The sequence below is a fragment of the Otolemur garnettii genome, unplaced genomic scaffold (assembly GCF_000181295.1).
Source record: "Otolemur garnettii isolate 467f Iridium unplaced genomic scaffold, OtoGar3 scaffold00019, whole genome shotgun sequence".
In the NCBI taxonomy this organism is placed as follows: Eukaryota; Metazoa; Chordata; class Mammalia; order Primates; family Galagidae; genus Otolemur; species Otolemur garnettii.
The window spans coordinates 5652367-5673795 of record NW_003852414.1 but is presented as its reverse complement, the minus strand read 5'-3'; the positions used below and the strand labels follow the sequence as shown (position 1 = coordinate 5673795).

General features: G+C 42.8%; 1 protein-coding gene across 1 annotated transcript in view; it reads left to right on the top strand.

The window, feature by feature from the left end:
• SVIL (supervillin) overlaps window positions 1–21429 on the top strand; it is a 237409-nt gene that overhangs the window by 140261 nt on the left and 75719 nt on the right. Inside the window, exons 6-8 of the mRNA XM_023511420.1 lie at window positions 4933–4990; window positions 5084–5235; window positions 8822–9509. Coding sequence (XP_023367188.1) covers window positions 4983–4990; window positions 5084–5235; window positions 8822–9509 — 848 coding nt within the window. The 5' untranslated portion in view covers window positions 4933–4982. The remainder of the gene's footprint in view (window positions 1–4932; window positions 4991–5083; window positions 5236–8821; window positions 9510–21429) is intronic.

Genomic DNA, 21429 nt, shown 5'->3' with positions numbered 1-21429 from the left:
GTCATTGTTGTTTTTGGCGAGCCCAGGCTGGATTCGAACCTGCCAGCTTAGGTGTATGTGGCTGGTGCCCATATATTCTTGTTGTAAAGTACATTAGATAGGTAAATAACTTTATGAAGTATTATGGCCATGCTGTCAGAATCCCTTAAATTGCTTCACCTGAAAACCAACCACCCAACTCCTAATAGAAATAACTAAATAGACTCAGAATCATATTGCCATGGACGTACCACTCTGAATTACTCAAACAAGAGTGACAGACCCAGGTAGCAGGTATAATAAAGACTAAGTTGATATATTTAGAAGTCTTATGGTATTTGAAAGCAAAGCACAAAATGCCTTATTACAATGGAAATTAGACCATCTGTGCTTATTTATATCTGGATTGTATAATAGTTACCATCATTAAACCTGATCCATTTATGAGCTATAATTATGACCCAGCACACGGTCAGTTGAATTACAGCTGTAGGGTCTCTCTAATTTTAGAAACATTCTTTTCTTTTATTTTTAGGAAATACACACAGAAAAAGGGGCACCATGCCACGCATTATTCTAAGTGGTTCAGAGAATATATTATGTAAATATGTGCATGTGTAGCTATATACACATACACATGCACATATAACTATGGAGAGAGAAAAAATAAAGCAAGTGCAGTAAGAAACTGTTAGACTGTTGTGAAAAATATCTTTTATGTTTTCTATAAGCTTGAAATTACATAACTTTTTATTTTTTTTCCAGTTTTTGGCTGGGGCCGGGTTTGAAGCCTTTGAGCCACAGGCACCACCCTAACTTTTCTTTTTTTTTTTATTTTAATAGAAAAGAAACCTTCCAGATTATCAATCAGAAGGTAACTTTGGTAGAATTGTAGGTAGTCTCTATAAATGAAAAAAGGGCGCCAGCCACATACAGTGAGGCTGGCGGGTTCAAACCCAGCCTGGTCCTGCCAAGCAACAGTGACCAACCAAAAATAATAGCCAGGCATTGTGGCGGATGCCTGTAGTCCCAGCTACTTGGGAAGGCTGAGGCAAGAGAATCACTTAAGTCCAAGAGTTAGAGGTTGCTATGAGCTGTGACTCCACAGCACTCTACCAAGGGTGGCATGAGACTCTGTCTCAAAAAATAAAAAATAAAAAAAAAAGAATAAAAGTAAAAAAAGAAAAAAAGAAAAGAAAAGAAACCTTCCAGATTATCAATCAGAAGATAACTTTGGTAGAATTATAAGTAGTCTCTATGAATGAAACTAGGGGGGCAGTGCCTGTGACTCAGAGGAGTAGGACGCAGGCCCCATATGCTGGAGGTGGCGGGTTCAAACCCAGCCCCGGCCAAAAACTGCAAAATAAAAAACAAAAAACAAAACCAGAGACAAGGAGGTATAACATAGATTTCCACAGCAGGGATGACTTCCATCTGTAATATTTTTAGTATCGGTTTTATGCCACACCTAACATAAAACCATGTTTATAGCATTAATTATATTATGAAACAAACAGAATTACTGTTTATACTACATATTTGTTATACTCGTTTTGCATTTAAATTATAGGCCTGGGGAAAATAAGCCCAACTCAGAATGTCTCTTTATTATCTCTTTTTGTTCTGTACATGTCTTTCTTATCATCTTATCTCTAGGAAGTGGGGCATATCTCATAAACTGAAAAAGAAAGAATAGACTAAGAGGTAATTATTTGTTCACTAGAGGAATGTTTTATTTTCCTAAACATTTCCGTATAAATTTCCACTAAGAATTAATAAGCTCACCAGTTTAATTGATGGCCCCCTTTCGTTCCTTAGTAACATGATCACAGAAGACCCTACGTCGTCATTTCAAGCGCCCACTGTGTGGATGGATGCTGACTTCTAGAAGCAGTGGGCTTGATTATAGCATTGACTTTGAATTTTGGCTGTGCTGAAGTGTGGGGATGAGCCAGTATTTAGTGGATAACCTGGGGCCTGAGTGTTAGACACAGGCTCTCTATTTAAAGTGCTAATACTGTGATCAGTGGTTCTCAGTGGTACTCATTCCAGAAAGTTCACGGGAGACCTGTGGGGGGATTTTTGTGTCCCAGCAATTGGGGGTGATTTAGCATTTAGCAGAACTTGTGACACTCCATACCCTGCAGTGCGGGGCTCAAGGTGAAGGCATTTCCCACTCAAAGGACCATTGGCACCTCCACAGTGGCCCGGGATCTAGCCCAGGGCCAGCCTCCTGACTCTGTGACCCTACCGAGGTCCATCCCTACATCTGTTAAATGCTGTCCTGAGATCCTTGTAACCTGAATGGCTGCCAGATGGCAGTGCTCACTGCTAGGTCGCCCAGCCTATGTTGTCCAGAAGGGGACAGAGATCTCCATAGGTGACACGATAACTTGCTTTGTGCCCTGTCCTTCTCCTGGTGCTTGGTGTTCCAGGCTTGGGGTTCAGCCTCTGTGAACCCTCACTCCTCATATTTCTTAGCCCTTATGGAGTCATGAAAGGGGTGGTGTTGTCAGAAAAGTCTGGTGTTGTCTTAGGCTGCAGGTGTGGGTCCTCTCGGAGTGAGCTGACCCTTCCTTCTAGACTTCAGGGGGAAAAAAAAGGGCAGGAAGCACGTTGCTGCTTGGCTTTTTCTCTGACTTCTGGAATTCTTTTTTTCTTTTTTTTTTTTTTGCAGGTTTTTTTTGGGCCAGGGATGGGTTTGAACCCTCCACCTCCAGTATATGGAGCCAGTGCCCTACTCCTTTGAGCCACAGGCGCCGCCCTGGAATTACTCTTTTTAAATGTCTTTAGCTGCATAATTTCCATAGACAAATTTAAAAATCAGTTACAAGTTTAATGGAAGTGATTTTCGGTGATCTCTAATGAGAATTAAAAAATTGGTCTTAATTTTTTTCCAGTGGAAGTTACATAACACTCTGTGTGTGTTAATATTTTTTATACTTACCCAGCTGAAATAATTCCAGGGGGCAGGCATGGGCGGGGCCGGGGGGGGGGGAAGTTAGTGTCATTCTGCTACTCAGGATATGGGTTTAAGTCACACCTTTCAGAGCCTTTGGTTTCAGTAGCTTCTTGGGCAATCTTAGGAAAAACATGGCCCTGTTCTCCTCTTTGGGGTTTAAATAATTAATTAAAATGCTTTGGTTTTTATTATCCTGGAAGATATTTTCAAAATATGTACGGCCTAGCTGTGAAAGTTTTATCGCCGTAATCTCACTAGAGCTAATTTGTTGACTGTGAATCTATTATTAGCCAAACTTCCCCTGGCGAGGCATCACACACCATTATTTCTATACCCTGCCTTCTAAAAAGGAGCATGATTAACATTGTGGAATCAGTACACCTCTGCTTACAGTGACCTTGTTCCTGGGGAGACCACCTGGGAGGCCCGTTCTGACTCTTAAGGAGACTTTTTTGAAGCCAACTACCTTAATAAAAGCCAATCCAACTAAAGTTTTTGGGTGGCTGTCATTTAAAAGGAAGTAAAGAGAAGCAAGGCTTGTATCTCTGAACACAGTCAGCAGTACGAAAGTCATGTGTATATGTGTGTGGTTTTAATTCATTACTAAAAAGGAATGCTTTAGAGAATCAAACAAATTGAAGCAGCTAAGAATTAAATTTCTCATATTCAGAATCTCCTCTGAGTTTCTCCTGTGACTCAGCCTTTCAAAACTTCTTTGCCCTGGGCTATCCAGCCATAGTGTCCGTCTTTCTCTCTCTCTCACCCACCCCTTCCTAAGTCCTCAATAAGAGTCACTCTGTGAGCCTTTATGAATTTAAGCCATTGAGGAGGAGGCAAGAAGGGAGACCTTTATACTCCACCAATTTTGACTCTTTCTCCAAAGACACAATTGTCTGGCATCTTAGAAATGTCCCTATAGTTAGTGTCATGTGAGAAGTTCCTAAGCTCAGCAAAACATTTGTTCTGGTCCTGCAGTGCTGCCAGAAAAATTGGGGTAATTACTTTATCCATCACGCACCTAAATTATAGCAAGGAAATAAAACACGTTAACATTGTTAACATTTCCTTCCAGCAAAAGCCTGTGGGGCAGGGTTAGGGCCTGCATGATTCTAAACTGTAGCTACTCCTGGTCAACCACCCTAGACACTGTCACGCAATTTCAGATACTTACGGATTACAGGACAGGGTGAAACAGGAGTGATTGTGAGCTCTTTACTGAAGCTGGCTGATGCCGCATGGGGTGTGTACTGCTAGTGTCTACTTTTAGAAAATGTTTTGCATAATGAAAGCTTAAAATACTTTGTTAAACTAAATGAAAATTAGAAACAGATATTGGGATTTCTGCTTAAAAACACTTTATAGTAGAGTGATCTTGTCAGCTGTGATGTTATCATACTTCTTAGCCAATCATGTGATATATACAGGGCAGCCGTGAAGCTCAGGTGCAGTTTAAAATAGTTGTCTGTCACACCTGTCATTCCAGTGCTCTGTGAGGCTAAAGCAGGTGGATTGCCTGAGCTCAGGAGTTCAAAACCAGGCCGAGCAAGAGTGAGACCCCATCTCTAAAAAAACAGCCAGGCATTGTGGTGGGCACCTGTAGTCCCAGCCACTCAGGAGGCTGAGGCAAGAGGATTGCTTGAGCCCAAGAGTTTGAGGTTGCTGTGAGCTGTGATGCTACGGCACTCTACCCGGGGCAACAAAGTAAGACTCTGTCTAAAAAAATAAAATAGTTGTCTGTTTTAAATTGCACACAAACTTTACAGCTGTGTGTGTGTGCGTGTGTGCACACGGGCGCACATGTGTGACTCATTTGGCATTCTCATCCCCTACTAGGAAATACTCTCCAAGAAAGCAGGAACTATGTCACTTTTATTTATCACTGTCACACGGGGCCAGGAACAGAAATTTCAGTTCAGTAGACAGCCACGGAGTAAATAAAATGAGTCCACGACTACTAACTAGGAGACTTTTCTTTTTGTTCTTTATTTTAGTTGCAGAATTAAGAAAAATCTTTGAACCAAAGAGGAAAGAATTTTTAGAGATGAAAAGGTAAGATAATTGTCGCACAGAATTAGGCAGTGGAAGTTTTCCTTTCGCGCTGACTGCCTTTGTTCACTGTGCCTTTTCTGGTGTGCCGCGCAGAAAAGAAAGAATTGCCAGGCGCCTAGAAGGAATCGAAAATGACACCCAGCCCCACTTCTTGCAGAGCTGCACGGGGCTGGTGACTCACCGTCTGCTGGAGGAGGACACGCCTCGGTACATGCGAGCCACCGACCCGGCCAGCCCCCACATTGGTGAGCACGCCCGTCCTCAGCCAGGCTGCTGGGCTTGTTACACACTCATTGCCTTTTTTATCTAGTGGTATCAAAAAGTGGGGTATTCCACAAAAGCAACCTGTGTGCACATAATCATTTTATTCCATGCATTTATTAAAAATAGCAACCACACATATGTCAGCACCCCACCCCACACCCCCCACCCCCGTCACAGACACGGTCCTCCTGTATCATAGTAGGAAGAAATGTTAACCTTTGGCACTTGTCGGGTAACCGATGATCTTTCATTTCTTGCCATAGACCGAGGCCCCTCAAAGGTGGAAACTTATCTTTCTGCATCCCCCAGGCTCAGCCCAGGATCTATGGTCAGAGCCCTTTAGCAAATGTTTGTCCGGGAAAGGAATGAATGAAATAGGTAGCTCACTGTTCTCATAGCAAGTTTAGACTGAACACCGAGGTGCCAAGCATAGGCAGCCCCTGCTCTCAGCAGAGAGTTAAAGGCAAACTGGACCCTGAATGATTAGGGTACTTATCCTAAGTGTTTATGCAACAGAACATTCTGTTGAAATTACTTTAACGTATGCACTTTTAAATGTGTTGCTTATTTATTTTATACGAAACAGTACCTCGAGCCAGCATAACTGAGCTTTTCCTTGATTACTCAGAGTCACCATTATGGGCAGGTAATATTCAACTTGACCTTTGGAGAGGATGATGTATGCAAGGCTGCACTTCCCACCCAACCCCACTGAGGCTCTGTGCTACTGCTTTTTACAGTCAGTGTTTTCTAATTTCTTCCCGAGTAAGGGCTACTGCTCCCACGTCATGATGTTATCAGTTTGCTAATCTCTGCGGTTTGTAATTTTCTGTGGCCACAAAACTAGAAAACTCAAATAGTTTAAAACTTACTTGCAGGAGAAATCAAAAATATACATACCTGAGTACCAAAATCGATAGCCAGAAATAGACCTCAGTGTATATAAAATGTCAATCTATGTGTAGTATATGATCGTTTAAACACCATGTATTAGTGAGAAATGGAAGAATTTTGTAATAAAATAGTACTGAAAAAATAGGTTCATTGTGGGGTGGGGTGGGCATCTTCCTCCTCTCACTTCCTACCAAACCCCAAAATCAGTTTCAGTGACTTGTGTGATAAATTTGAAGGAAATAATTGAAAACAAGTGAACGATAAGTGAATATTTAATTCGAGTGGAAAAGGGTTTTCTAAGCATAGAAACAAATAGCCAAAGAAATCACCAAATGAACAGGTCAGTTGACTTGACTACATGACAATTTATATCTGGACTTAGAGAAAATGTTATACACACATAGACTCTACAACAAAATCAAACCACAGCAAGTCTGAAAATATCCATGAAGGTGACAAGGGCTAATATTCCTGTAAAAGCTTAGGTAAAACAGGGCAGTGCCCATAATTCAGTGGGTAGGGTGCCAGCCACATACACCAGAGCTGGAGGGTTTGAACCCAGCCCGGGCCTGCTAAACGACAATGACAAGTGCAACCAAAAAATAGCCAGGCATTGTGGCAGGCACTTGTAGTCCCAGCTACTTGGGAGGCTGAGGCAAGAGAGTCTCTAAACCCGAGAGTTTGAGGTTGCTGTGAGCTGTGATGTGACAGCACTCTACTGAGGGCAACAGCTTGAGACTCTGTCTCAAAAAAGAAAAAAAAAACTTACATAAATTAGTAAATGGAACACTATGAATCAACAGAAGATAAAACAAAGTTTAGGCAGACATTCCAGAAAAGAAAAAGAGAATACAGATAACTAATAAACAAATAAAAATGCATATTTCTAGTAATTGAAGTCAAATTTTTATGTTTTTTAGTTTTTTAGTTTTTGAGACAAGAGTTTCATTTTGAGTGCTTTGGCATTATAGCTCACAGAAACCTCAAACTTGTGGGCTCAAACAGTCTTCTTGCCTGAGCCTCCAAATAGCTGGGACTACAGGCATGAGCCACCATGCCTAGCCAAAGTCAATTTGGGGGTTTTTTTATATAGAGTCTCACTATGTTGCCCTCAGTAGAGTGCCCTAGCATCACAGCTCACAGCAACCTCAAACTCTTGGGCTCAAGCAATTCTCTTGCCTTAACCTCCCAAGTAGCTAGAACTATAGGCACCTGCCAGAATGCCTGGCTACTTTTAGAGAGAGGGTCTTGTTCTTGCTCAGGCTGATCTCTAACCTGTGAGCTCAGGCAATCCACCTGCCTTGGCCCCCCAGAGGATTACAGGAGTAAGCCACTGCGCCTGGCCCCAAAGTCAATTTTTTTAAATAAAATGTCAGTGTATATGAGGAAACATATATTGCAGATACAAGTATAAATTCAGGCAGACTTTATAGAAATTAATTTGACAGTCTAGCAAGTGTCTTAAGATGATGTACCCATTGATAAAGCAATTCTACTTCTTTTTTTTTTTTTTTTTTAGACAGAGCCTCAAGCTGTCACCCTGGATAGAGTGCTGTGGCATCACAGCTCACAGCAACCTCCAACTCCTGGGCTTAAGCAAGTCTCTTGCTTCAGCCTCCCAAGTATCTGGGACTACAGGTGCCCACCACAACGCCCTGCTATTTTTTGGTTGCAGTCGTCATTGTTTTTGGTGGGCCCGGGCTGGATTTGAACCTGCCAGCTCAGGTGTATGTGGCTGACGCCTTAGTCACTTGAGCCACAGGCGCCGAGCCAGCAATTCTACTTCTATGAGTTCGTTGTGATACTAATCAGAAAATCAGACTGGTTGGAAGTTAGAAACAACCTAAATACCCAACAATATGGGAAGAGTTAAATTAATTGTGGAATGCCTATTAAGTAGACTCTTAGGAAGCCTTAAAAAATTATGTCTTCAAAATAAGATTTCCAGATATAGGAACATATTTCCTATAGAACTTTAGTCACATTGAATATTTTTGATAGGAATAAAGGAGAGCAATCAACTCTATAAAAGACTAGAAGGAAAGTACATCAAGATATCAGGTTACTAGGGCTGTGGTTATTGGTGATTTGGGGTTTTACCTTCCTATTTTCATGTTAGACATTTTCTACATCAAACATTCTACAATTGGAAAAGGACATTTCTGCTCAAAATAAATAAACCTGGTGAACATCTTTGGTGGGCCATCTTGTTATGGTTACTGTCAGATCATGTGAGGCCACAACCCATCCCTTGTCAAATTACAGCAGTTCAGTTGCCTCCCTTGTTTTCTAGAAAACTGTGAACTCATCTGGTGGCATCGCATGTGACATGTTAAACTCACAAAAGAAAATAAGAGATAAGTAAAGGGAAATAGTCAGGGTCTGATAAGGTCTGGGGAGTGCAGGGGCTGAATTGTAGTCTAAGACTTGCCTCCCGTGGCTCAGAGCCTGGGGCCCATTCACAGCCTTCAGCTATGTGTGTCACTGCAGATCTCAAGCTTCTTTAGAAGCCCAGGTAAATCATTCCAGATAAACACACCGTGTGAGAAGTTGGTTCCTTATAGCACGGGTGCCCCAGCGCATCGAATACAGGGGAGAGCATCCTTAGGGGTGTAAATGAGTGTCCTTCTTTCCTTGAAATCTGTACGTATTGTCCATGTGGTCTTCCTGTAGGCCGATCAAATGAAGAGGAAGAAACGTCTGATTCTTCCGTAGAAAAGCAAATTCGATCCAAATACTACAAAGAAACCTCGGGTGTCCAGAGTGATTCGTCCTATGGTTCTAGTACCATGGACACCCACAGCCTGGAGTCCAAAGCGGAACGAATTGCGAGGTACAAAGCGGAAAGGAGGCGGCAACTGGCAGAAAAATACGGGGTGTCTCTGGATCTCGAAGCCGACTCGGCGGCAGAATATCTGTCTCGCTATTCCAAGTCCAGGAAGGATCCCGATGCCGTCGAAAAACGGGGAGGGAAAAGTGACAAACCAGAAGAGTCCAGCCGAGACTCGAGTTCTCCCTACCCTGGGAGTGAGACTGTGGGGCTCAGGACCTGTGCGGGTGAGTCCAAGGACTATGGCCTGTACGGGAGCGACAGTATGTCCGAGCAGGAGGTGCTGCTGAACGCAGAAAACCAAAGACGCGGTCAAGAGCTGAGTGCCAGGCGGCAGGCCCATGACCTGCCCCCAACAGTCGAGAGTTCTTCGACCTACGAGAGCTGTTCGACCTTCTCGTTCTCGGGGCGAGACTCCTTCACTGACGTGCCAAAGTCCCCAAAGCAGCTGCACACCTCGTCCCTGCAGCAGCCGGCGTCCCGGAGCCCCTCCACTGGCGACTCACTGGTATCCTCTGATGCCCGGCCCAGGTAAGCAAACAGCCCCCGCTGGCCACACACATGAGCCTTCTCCTTGCCATGAGCTAGAGTCTGGGTGTTCTTGGCATTGTGTGGATATCAAGGTTTATTGGAGAAATAACAAATGTGATGTGTGCTTTTTTTTCCTTTTATTTATTTACTTTTTTTTTTTTTTTTTATTGAGACAGGGTCTCATTTTGTGACCCTTGGTAGAGTGCCATGGCATCATAGCTCACAGCAACCTCCAACTCTTGGGCTCAAGCAATTCTCTTGCCTCAGCTTCCAAGTAGCCCACCACCATGCCTGGCTACTTTTTGTTGCAGTTGTCATTGTTGTTTAGCTGGCCCAGGCTGGGTTCGAACCCACCAGCCTTGGTGCATTGGCTGGCGCCCTACCCACTGAGCTACGGGCACCACCTTATTTCCCAATTTAGATGGGAGAGCTGTGTGGACCGTAATTACAGTGCAATTTACTTAAACATTCTGCTTAAAGGCTTGGGGAACTTGTAGACTCCTAAGTGTGTTTTTCAGTTCAAACAAGGGGTAGCTTCCCAGGTGAACTGGAAAAGGATGAGAACCAAAGTCCAAGCAACTTTGTGCTGAAAGAAGAAATATCTACAAAATGGGAAAATGCTCTTATTTGTTTCCCAATGGGAGAGAGGGGTGAACAGCTGGTCTCTCTCTGTGACAGTAATACATCAGAAGCAGGTTCTGCTAGTTATCGAAGTTTATTAAGCCAAAGGCCTGTGACCACATACTTCCTCATCCAGTCTGAAATATTTAGAGATATCAGCTTCTAAAAGAATTGAATATTATATAGGGTGGCACCTGTGGCTCAAAGGAGTAGGGTGCCGGCCCCATATACCCAAGGTGGCAAATTCAAACCTGGCCCTGACCCCCCAAAATTAAAATGTATTGAATATTATAGATCCCAAGAAGATATTCCAAGGGCCTCTTTGTTCAACTGTTGGACTAAATTACTTAAAACTTAGGGATTCTGACCTATTGTGTCATATTTTTTAAACGAGGAATTTTTGTTTGGGAAATTTGCAGTTCATAGTAGAACAGCCTTCTTGGTTTTTTAGTTGCTCTCTGTCAAAGCCTTCCTGTCTTTTGTGTGTGGGATTAAGAAACCTAACAGATACTAATTTAGAAAGAATAATAAAGATAAATAATGATATTGGTTTAAAAAAAATGAAGAATCTTATTTTAGATTGCCATATAATGACTTTTTAAGTTATTACAGTAACTAGCTTTAGTCACCTAGATCACACATTATAGATTTTCAGGAAGATTGCTGCATCAGTTGTAATAGTAATTAAAACTTTGTTGAAGGCTGGGCATGGTGGTGGCTTACGCCTGTAATCCCAGCACTTGGGAGGCAGAGGTGGGTGGATTGCTTGAGCTCACAAGTTCGAGACCAGCCTGAACCAGAGGAAGACCCCATCTCTAAAAAATAGCCGGGCGTTGTGGCAGGTGCCTGTAGTCCCAACTGCTTGGGAAGCTGAGTCGAGAGGATCACTTGAAGGCAAGTGTTTGAGGTCACTGTGAGCTGAGATGCCACAGCACTCTACCAAGGGTGACCTAGTGAGACTCTGTCTCAAAAAAAAAAAACTTTGTTGAGTATTTCATGTAAAAGGACAGGATACCCAATAGTTTTGTGTTGAGTTAAAATCTTAATATTCTAAAGTGTATTTAACGCGAAGTCTTAATACCTACATGAAAGCATTGTTGACTTATTTAGGCCTATAAGAAGACAAAGCCATTTCTATATAGGTTACTTGGAAGAAGCATATTACTGGAAATTTCCATAAGCCTAGCCTTAGCCTCACAGTGCTTTACCTTCATTTAAAAAAGGCTGAAAAGAATTAAGAAACTGTAATAGAATTCCAGAAGAGACATGGGCTATATTCTGTTGAAGCCAAAGTATAAAATTCGATGATTCATAGGCTAAGAAATATAAATCATTTCATATACATTAGAAAAATACCTGAGATCTATTTACATAAGGAAGGATGGAAAATAATGTGTAAGAAATTGGACCTTTAAAAATATTAACCTTTACTTTGTATTGACGATAGTTATTCAGCCTGTAAAAATGGATTTAAGATGGCTTAGCAATTCTGCTTAGATGTCCTTTATAGAGAGCCAGGAAATTCAAGTTTCAGAAAGCGATTGTTACCTGATTTCCACGGGGGAGGAAGTGAGACAAGCAAAAACTTGCTTTGCAACCTAAAACAGTAACAAAAGAAGCCTCCTCGGTGACCTAACTGGTTATAAATGAACATAATAATGTCATTTGATATGGAAATATGTAACAGGAAAGTTCGAGATTAAGAAGTAAGGAAAAGGTAGTCACAAATCATCATTTTAAGGCACTGCTTTTTTGTGGATTTGTTCTGTGACAGAAATGGAATATGTTTCTCGCTGCTATCCCATTGTCACCTAGCTCTGCCAAGTTTTTCAGCTGTTAAATCTCTGAATTAACTCATTCCCATTCCGTCATTTCATTTTGTCCAGGCTAACAAGGGGCTGTTTTTTATTTAAATATGAATACACCACTCATGAATAAATCATGAGAAGTGTCCTAGTGACCTAAAAATTCAAATATGAGACTCGGCACCCGTAGCACAGTGGTTACAGCGCCACCCACATACTCTGAGGCTTGTGGGTTCTAACCCAGCCTGGGCCAGCTAAACAACAATGACAACTGCAACAAAAAAATCGCTGGGTGTTTGTGACAGCCATCTGTAGTCCCAGCTACTTGGGAGTCTGAGGCAAGAGAATCACTTAAGCCCAAGAGTTTGAGGTTGCTGTGAGCTGAGAAGTCATAGCACTCTACCGAAGGCAACATAGTGAGACTCTGTCTCCAAAAAATAAATAAAAATAAATTCAAATCAGTCAGATTTCTAGCTCAGAGCTGCTAATGTGCTCACATACACTCATACCAGGTACAGAATAATCAAAAGTTCTTATATTCCACTGAACTATACTAAGTATTATAACCTAAATAACAATCTTTAGGATAATGTTTACCTAAGGACCAAATTTGTTTTGGAATTATTTAGTATTCGGTTTACATGATAAAGAAGATATTCTTCATTAATTGATCCGTTCATCGGTTGATATTACAGAGCAGTGTTTTTTAACCTTTTTTATCTCACAGTACACTTGAACCTATAGTTAAACCTCCCGTGGCACATTTAAAATATGTTGATCAAAAAAAAAGAGTAAGAAAAAGAAATACACAAACTATGCTCTGATCATCCTTCGAAAATAATTTAATTAACGTTTTTAGAAAATGCACATGGCATATCTAAGTTCCTCTCATGGCACACCAATTGAAAACCACTGTCACACGGGTCTTTAGCTCAGAAATCCTGCTAGTTGACCAGGAATTCAGATGAACATCCTATTCTAAAGAAAACATAGAATACGCACAGTAGCCAAAAAGACGAAAGAGAAAACAATAAAACAACCCCTCTCTCCCCAACCCACACCCCACACCACTCCCCAGCCCCCCCAACCCTCATCCCACACCACTCCCCACCCCCGACCCCCGCCAATCCCCACCTGTCCAATCCTTCTGAACTTTGTAAGCTTGGAATTTCAGAAGTCGTTTTCCCCAGGGAGATGATGTTACTGATATGACCCCTTCTTTTTCAATTCAGCCATTCAGGGGATTTTCTAATTCCCTTAGAATAAAATTCAAAGGGATTTGGGTCCTATGGATTATTCAAATTTCAAAAAAATCTGAACTCCTGCTGATATTAGAAATCCTGAATCCAAAGCTCTTGTTGAATTTGCTACTTTGGGCTTCTATTTTTTAACAAAGGAAATGCTCGTATTTGTTACTTCTATGAGTGGAGAAACTCTCCCCCTCAAGTCCCACGTCTGGGTTTCCTCAGCATCAGCTGTCACTGTCTGTTCTCAGTGGACAGTGTGACCGGCAGAGAGGAGAATGAACCAGAACTTACACCTGATGTTCTAGCGGCGATCCACCCCGGAGAACCCTTGTCAATCACTTTCCTTTTCATTACTCTACTGCGATCCGGCACCACATAGCAAATCGTGTTGTTAGTGGCCAGAACCTGAGTGATTATGGCGATTTCATGCAGAGCGGGAGGCTAAAATTGGACCCAGGGATCAGTTGCGGTGGGTGGATGATGGTTTGGGCAGGGCTCCCCGCAGACACCGGAGAGCCATGGATAGCTCAGGAAGACAGACCAGGGCACCCTGTGGAATGATGCTTTTCCTGTAACACCTTGGCCCACTGAACGTTGATGAAGCCATTAAGGAGGACAGGAGCTTCTGTGAGGCAGTTGGACTCATTTCCGTAGCATTTGCTCATCTCCTGATGAGAGGTTTGACTCCCAAAACTGTCTCCAGTGCCTCAAGCTCTCATGGCTGTAGTTTCTATGCACAAATAGACACGTCTCCAGGACAGCATCGTGCTGGCCCTTGTGCATCCTGTCCCAGCTCCTGTCTCGGCTGGCAGGCAGGTTCTCTGACATATGGTGCAGGGGACAGACAGAGCCTGGGAAACAACATCTCAGGAGCCACTCTATAAAGAAGAGACCACCGCTACCTCCTCACGGCTTACTCTATGACTAAAATAGATTCAGTTTCACCTTTCAGCTCCTGAACCCCCAGATATCTGTGCTCCCCACCTCGCTGTAGCAGCTTTGAGCTGTTCCTAGACAGTGAACTTATTCTCACTTTTGCATTTTGTTCTGCTGTCCCTGACAGGTGGCAATTCCTGCTCATTAGGTTAAATATAAATATATCACCCCAAAGCCTGGCTACAGTGTGCTCTAGTGAAACATTCAAACGTGTGCAGGATTTTAAATGCAGAATTGTGCCCTTGACCACGCGCCCTTGCATGTTAGGCACCTGTGCGTATGTGCAGAACAGGCCTTGACAGTGTTCCCGTACAAGCAACTTTTAGCAGATTAACTGTTAATTTTAATGCGATGAAGAAGTTAATAGCCATTCTTAATGTTTTATAATTAGAAGCTGTTATATAATTAGAGCTGGACACCCACGTGGTGAAACTAATTTTACTCTGCTGGATTTAACTTCACCTTGATAGCAGGAAACAGTGTCTAGTCTTGACTCTTGGCAGTTAGAGGGACTTGAGGCATGTCATTATATACTATTATGTTCTTAGGGATACAACCCAAGAGCAACTCCTGGCCCTTATGGAAACTTAGGGTGAGTTATTATTTCCTGGTAATATAAATCTCTGCCAGCCAGTTGTCATGTCAAAACATATTCTGATACACATGAAGTCACCGCCTCCTGGTTCTGGTCCCTGGGTAACCCTATGGTCCCCACCCAGTGGAGGAGTCAGTTCCCCAACCCCTGCCCTTGGGGAGCTGGCTCATCCCAAGACCCCTTAAAAATAAATTCCCTCCTTGTTTCTGAGGACAAGGCTTTTTAAGTACCTCTTGTGAATGCATATAAACTGTTTCTGTAATGCCCCCCAATCATTTTTCCTAAAATGTCTAACCTTCAAAAGACAAAAGCAACAAACTCTCTTATCTACAATGTTAAAAAAAAAAAAAAAAAAAACACCGACATAAATAATTTTAGACTCGCAGAACCAGAAGTAATCTTGGAGATTGTTTAGTTTAAACATCGACTTTTTCTTTTTCGAGATGAAGTCTTACTCTGTCACCCTAGATAGAGTGCCATGGTGTCACAACTCACAGCATCCTCAAGCCCTCGGGCTCAAGTGATCCTCTTACCTCAGCCTCCCAAGTAGCTGGGACTACAGGTGCCTGCCCCAACACTTGCCTAATTTTTTGATTTTTAGGAGAGACAGAGTCTTCCTCTTGCTCAGGCTGGTCTCAAACTCTTGAGCTTAAGTAATGCACCCACCTCTGCCTCTCAGAGTGCTGGGATTGCAGGCGTGAGCCACTGCACCCAGCCTAACCATCTGTTTTAAACATGGGAAAAACTAAACATTTAAAAAGTAACCTGATGGAGACCATATAGGTACTTTGACGAAACAGAAACCATCATCCATCATTCATCCATTCATTCCGAGTTATCGGAGTCCATTGCAGTTCCTTGCACTGCCCTCCATTCTTTATTTATGTCAGGACTATTTTTCATCATCATAGAAGGGAGAGTTTGCTGGTTTCGCCCTTTGAAGGTTAGAGATTTTAAGAAAGAAGATCACATGTTATAGAGACATAACATATAGAAACATCCAGACTTGTGGATTTCCATAATGTGCTTTAAAGCCTCGTCCTCATAAAGAAAATGAAAACTTGCAGTCTAGGATGATTCAGACTCATTAAGCATCTCTCTAGACCACGTGGATTAATTTCAGCTCTCAGGTAATTTAGCTAATTATCTAAGAAAGTTCTGTTGAGCCTTCGGTGTGCCATGCAGTGCATTCATGGATGGGCATATCATCTTTAAAAAAAGAAAGTATGGAAATAACTACAACACAATGGAGGTAAATATGGTCCTTGAAGCCAAGGTTGGGTATCATGGGGTACCCAGGACAGGATATTAGTTCTTCCTTCTTGGACAAGTGGTCACAGTTGAAGCAACTCCTTAAGGAGGTGGTGGGTTTGCAACATGGAAGGAAGGTCTTCTTTGGGCAGGAAGGCACAGGTGCCCAGGTAGACCTGGAGGGAGCAGGATAGGAGGGAGTAGAGGCCAGGTGGGTCATTCACAAGGTGCCTCAGGTGATACAACCAGGCACTTGGCCTTTTCTATGAGCACAGTGGGAAGTGCCTGTAGAATCTGAAAGCAAAAATTATTGATTATGCATCTTTTTCTCTTTTTTTGAGACAAAGTCTCACTTTATTGCCCTTGGTAGAGCACTGTGGCATCACAGCTCACAGCAACCTCCAACTCCTAGGCTTAGGCCATTCTCTTGCCTCAGCCTCCCGAGTAGCTGGGAGCACAGGCACCCACCACAATGCCCAGCTATTTTTTGTTGCAGTTTGGACGGGGCCAGGTTCGAATCTGCCACCCTCGGTGTATGGGGCCAGGTTCGAACCTGCCACCCTCTGTGTATGGGGCCATCACCCTACACACTGAGCCACAAGTGCCGCCCTGATTATGCACTTTAGAAACACGGCTATGAAGGGTTGGGCTGAAGAATAATGGATTACCAACAGGGCGGTTAGGTGGTGGTTGTAGTTACCCAGAGCTAATGAGGTGTCTAGTTCTAGGTTGGGCTTTGTCATAAACCTGGTTCTATTTGACATGTTGTTAGTTAATCTGGGAGAACTGATGATGGGGGGGATCAGATTTCTGGAGGACGGAAACAAGAGAGAACGGGGCAGGACGGAAGGGAAGTGAGTTAAGGAGAGAGGATTAACATAACTATTTATAATGATGGTTATGTTAATCAGTTTGATTTAAACATTCCATATTGTGTATCAAATCATCACATTGTACCCCTTACATGTATACAGTTATGATTTAATAAAAATAAAATGAAATGTTTCATACACATTTTAAAAAAAGAAGAAGGGAGAAGGAGCATGTCGGCAAGAGAGCGTGTGAAGCTGGAGCAATGGTTGAAATCTAACAAGATGAAATTTAATAAAGTCCTGTGTAGAGAGGGGGAAAAATCAGTGTGCAGTTCAGATTGGGGAAGCCTGATTTGACAGCAGTTCATGGGAAACAGACTTAGGGCTTTCTGTGACAGGCAAGGCAAGTAGATTAATCTTGGGGGACATTCATGAAAGTGAACTGCCATTAGCACAGATAGGCAGCGGTGTCCCTGTGTCCCGCAGTGGTCAGATCTGGGTATCTCCCTCTAACGGGGTGACTGATAAAAGAGAGCTGGTCTGGAGGAGGGTCAGCCTTCCCATCTGCCCTGCTTTCTTGACCTCTCCAGGTTTTTATAGACTTCTCTCTGTCTTAATAGGAGCTGGAATCATTGTTGGAGGCTCGTACTCATTGTCCAGTGTTCGGGCTCCCAAACCAGTCTGTTCTTCTCGTTATCAGATTGTCACTTTCCCAGCGACACTAGAAAGCTGAACCTTGGCTTGGCACAGGGAGCCCTGATGTTATCAGACTGGCTCCTGGTTGATGATGATTTTTTGTTGGTGGTGGTTTATTGGTCTTACGACTTTATTTAGCTAAGGACATGAATCCTATGATAACATATAGGCTAATTCGAAATGCCGTCAACCATGGTCATTTAGTAACTGTAAGTGAAAGTTTGCTCTGTTTTAGAGGTTGCGTCCATGTAACAAGCTGGCAGATAGGAAGAGGAAAGGCCATCTTGACTGATGATGGTTTTGCTAGAAGGAAAAAAAAAAAGGGGGGAAAAGATGGTGGACCAAAAGAGGTGTACCCCAGAGGCAGCGTCACCTGCACCCTGTTTCTTAGGAAGAAGGCTAGTCAAAGGCCCAGTACCCTAGAATAAGGCTGTCATTCCCAAAAGAGGATTTTAGCAATTTTATCAGGATTTCCCCAAAACATGGGACTGTGAATTTGGTATTATACCCATCTGTAAGATCAGTAAGCACAACTGCAGTGATGCATGACTTTGGTAGAAGCCTTAAGGGAAAGACAGAGGCCCTTCACTTTCCCCCTGCTACTGACCATATCCAGCAATAATTCCAAGTGACCCAGAAAATCATTTGTGAATGAAAGTTCTGCTGTTTTCTGTGTTTCCTTAAAGTGTCACCAAACACTAGCAGTGTTATTTGATAGCTGATCTGCGAACTATTTATCCGTCCACACAACCTGTAAGAATTCATGAAAGACTTAGATTTAGCGCTCTTCGTGGAAAAAGTCACGCTAGCTATGAAGAAAATGGGGGCTGAGCTAAACCGTGGGCTTCGTGATGCTGTTAATTTCTCTTCTGTTGCAGGCCTTCTATCTAATCAGGACCTGTGACACCAGTCAGCAGGACACACTGTGAATAACGCTTGTTTATACAAAGCTCTTGCTACTTTGAGACTGGAATTCATATCTCTGGTCTTGAGTCAGCATTGTCATAAATATTATTAAACTGTAAGGGGCTTCATGATAAGTGAGCAGAAAATCTTTGGCTGTCTTTGAAGCCTCGTGAACTCAGGCCCCAGCCCTGAAAAGCTAATTTCTTAACTAAAGCCTGCAAGCCCCTGTCCCGTCTTATTCTAAGAGTAGTGGTTTGAATCAGGAGATGTGAGAATTCAAGTCCAGCTGAGAAGTGGAAACCTGGTCCACATAGGATGGCCTAGAGTAGCAAGTCCTCAGATTCTAGCACTTTCTGACAGTTCTATCTGCGCATACCTGCTGCCATTCTCTTTTCCGGGCTGAGATTACAGCAGTTAGGCATTCTGCACTGAGATTATCTTAGAGAAAAACTGGAAGAAATTGGTTATTTCATGTTTATCCTGCTTACTCTCCCAGGAAATACTAATTTCTACACTTTTCATTCCTCAAGAAGTCTTTACTCCAAAACCCAGTAATGATATGTTTTAATTGAGATATAATTTTATATCATGTACACAGATGTTAAGGACACAAACTGGTGAGTACTCACACAGCCATGTGAAATATTCCCATTATCCTGGCTCGGCGCCTGTAGCTCAGCAGCTAGGGCACCAGCCACATACACCAGAGCTGGTAGGTTCGAACCCAGCCCAGGTTTGCCAAACAACAAGGACAAAACAACCCCACCCCACCCCCCAAAAATAGCTGGGCATTGTGGCAGGTGCCTGTAGTCCCAGCTATTTGGGAGGCTGAGGCAAGAGAATTGCTTAAGCCCAAAAATTTGAGGTGGCTGTGAGCTGTGATGCTACAGCACTCTACGAAGGGTGACAAAGGGTGACAAAAAAAAAAAAAAGAAAGAAATATTCCCATCATGCCTTGTCATTTTGTCCACCAACGCTGACTCTTGAGTCTATTTTCAAGGACCTAATTTAGCTGCCATAGCCGGACAGTGTTGTATGTTCAACTCATTGTATTGTATAAAGACAATCTTCTGCCATTATTATTTTTTTAACCATGCCTTAATTATCTACCCAAGTTGTTTAGTGTAACACACTAAAGAGCACTGAATAACACAGCAGCATCTATGCAGGATTCAAAGAAATAAAGAGAAAAGAAAAAGAAAGAGAAAAGTAATCGCTGCTATTCAGATCTGATCTCCTTTTGTTCATATTTTTAAAAACTTATTGGCTATGATACTATATCACTTCTCCAGAACAAGGCCCTCTGGGCCCCCAAAATAACTCTTCTACTTTTATGAAGTGATATATTTTAAAATCAGAGTTTAGGAATTCCTGAGCCAACCCGCCCAGTGTTATAATCGGGCTGTACTCCAGGGTGAAAAACTCAGTCCACAAACTTCCTCTGCCTGACTGCTTTGATTTTTATTATACATTAGAGAAACAATGGAGGGAGGTGATCGGGTGTTAACGGGATTTATAGGTAATTGGGTGGGTCTGTTCGAGGAGACAGGACATCTAGTGAGGATTGTGGATGTGAGTGGGAAATTGTTGGCGTCTTCCTACACTGACCTCCCAACCTCATCATGACCCCTCCAAACCACGGAGGCAGTCTTTTTCCAGGATGTGTGCTAGAAGACATAGGTTTGGGGTCATGCAACATGGGGTCTAAGCCCCATGCTTTTGTTACCAGCTATGCAATCCTGGGCTGTTAATATCCTTTGGGGGATTTTTTTTGGTGCCTCATTTTGTTCATCTGTAAAATGAGGATAAGAATACCTCCTGGGGTTATTGTAGAGATTATTATCCAACACCCATTCGTTCCATCAATGTCCAAGACCTGCCATTTGCCATACACTGTCCTGAGTGCTAGTGACACAATAGTGCACAAAGCCTTCTCCCAGAAGCTCCTATGTCTCAGTGAAGAAAGAGGTAGAAACACAGGGGAAGTGGAGGTAAGGGGAAGTTATTGAGATGTGCAGTGACAGGTGGACCCATCAAGGAGGGCATTACAGCCAAGCGAGGCTTTAGGTTTTCCTCTGAAAGACATGTGGAACCTTATAAGGCTTTCAAAAGAGGAATGGTCAATCTGCCTTCGGTTTTCAAAGAATGAGGCTGGCTCCCAAGCTGAACTTGGACATTAGGTGGGCTAGCACAGAAACAGAATAATTAGGAAGTCATATCGGGAATGCGGGTAAGAGATGGTGGTGGTTTGAATGATAACAGCACAGGTGGGAAAGGAGGGTATAGTTTAAAGGTAACAGAGAATTTGCAGATGACTTAGATGTGGGCTATGCAGGGCAGGGCAACTTGAACCCAGGATTTTCCATTTACTGGGAGAGGCAGGACTCCAGTACAAGTTGGGTCTGGAGGGAAACAAGAGTTCATTTGGGGGGCATGTTAACTTTATGATGTTAGATATCCAAATGGAAATGTCAAGACAACCCCTGGGGCACTCTATCTTGTGGTTGGTGAGGAAGAATCAACAAAGAAAGCTGATGCCAGAGAACCAAGGCAGATGAAGCCAGAGATGGCCAGTATGCCCTGCTGATGGTCAGTGTGAGGAGTGGCCACCGATTGTAACTACCCAGCACTCAGGGCAGCCTCATGCACAGTATTCAATTAAATTCAGCTTATCCCCCTCTCTGTTCTGTTTTTGACAGCAGAAGATCTTACCCAAACACGTGCCTTAGCCAACCTCAAGGATCCCGAAAGCCTTACTTAGCGAAATACTGTTCTCAATCACTCCTCCTTTCAATGGTCTTAAGACAAACTCATGCCCTCCTGGTGGGGCAGGACTCACCCTCCTTAACATCATAGGAGTTCTGAATTGGATCTCTGTGTAACATGTCTTTAAGACATGAAAACAGTAGCTCAGAAACTTCCAGCACTGTTGATTGTGCAGAAGGAAGAAGAGAAAAAATAAATTTTGAAAGGCTTACCATGTGCTCGGCATACATTTGTTTAGCTCGTGTTACAGACATTTATTTGTGTTTGTTGTATAGATATTACTCA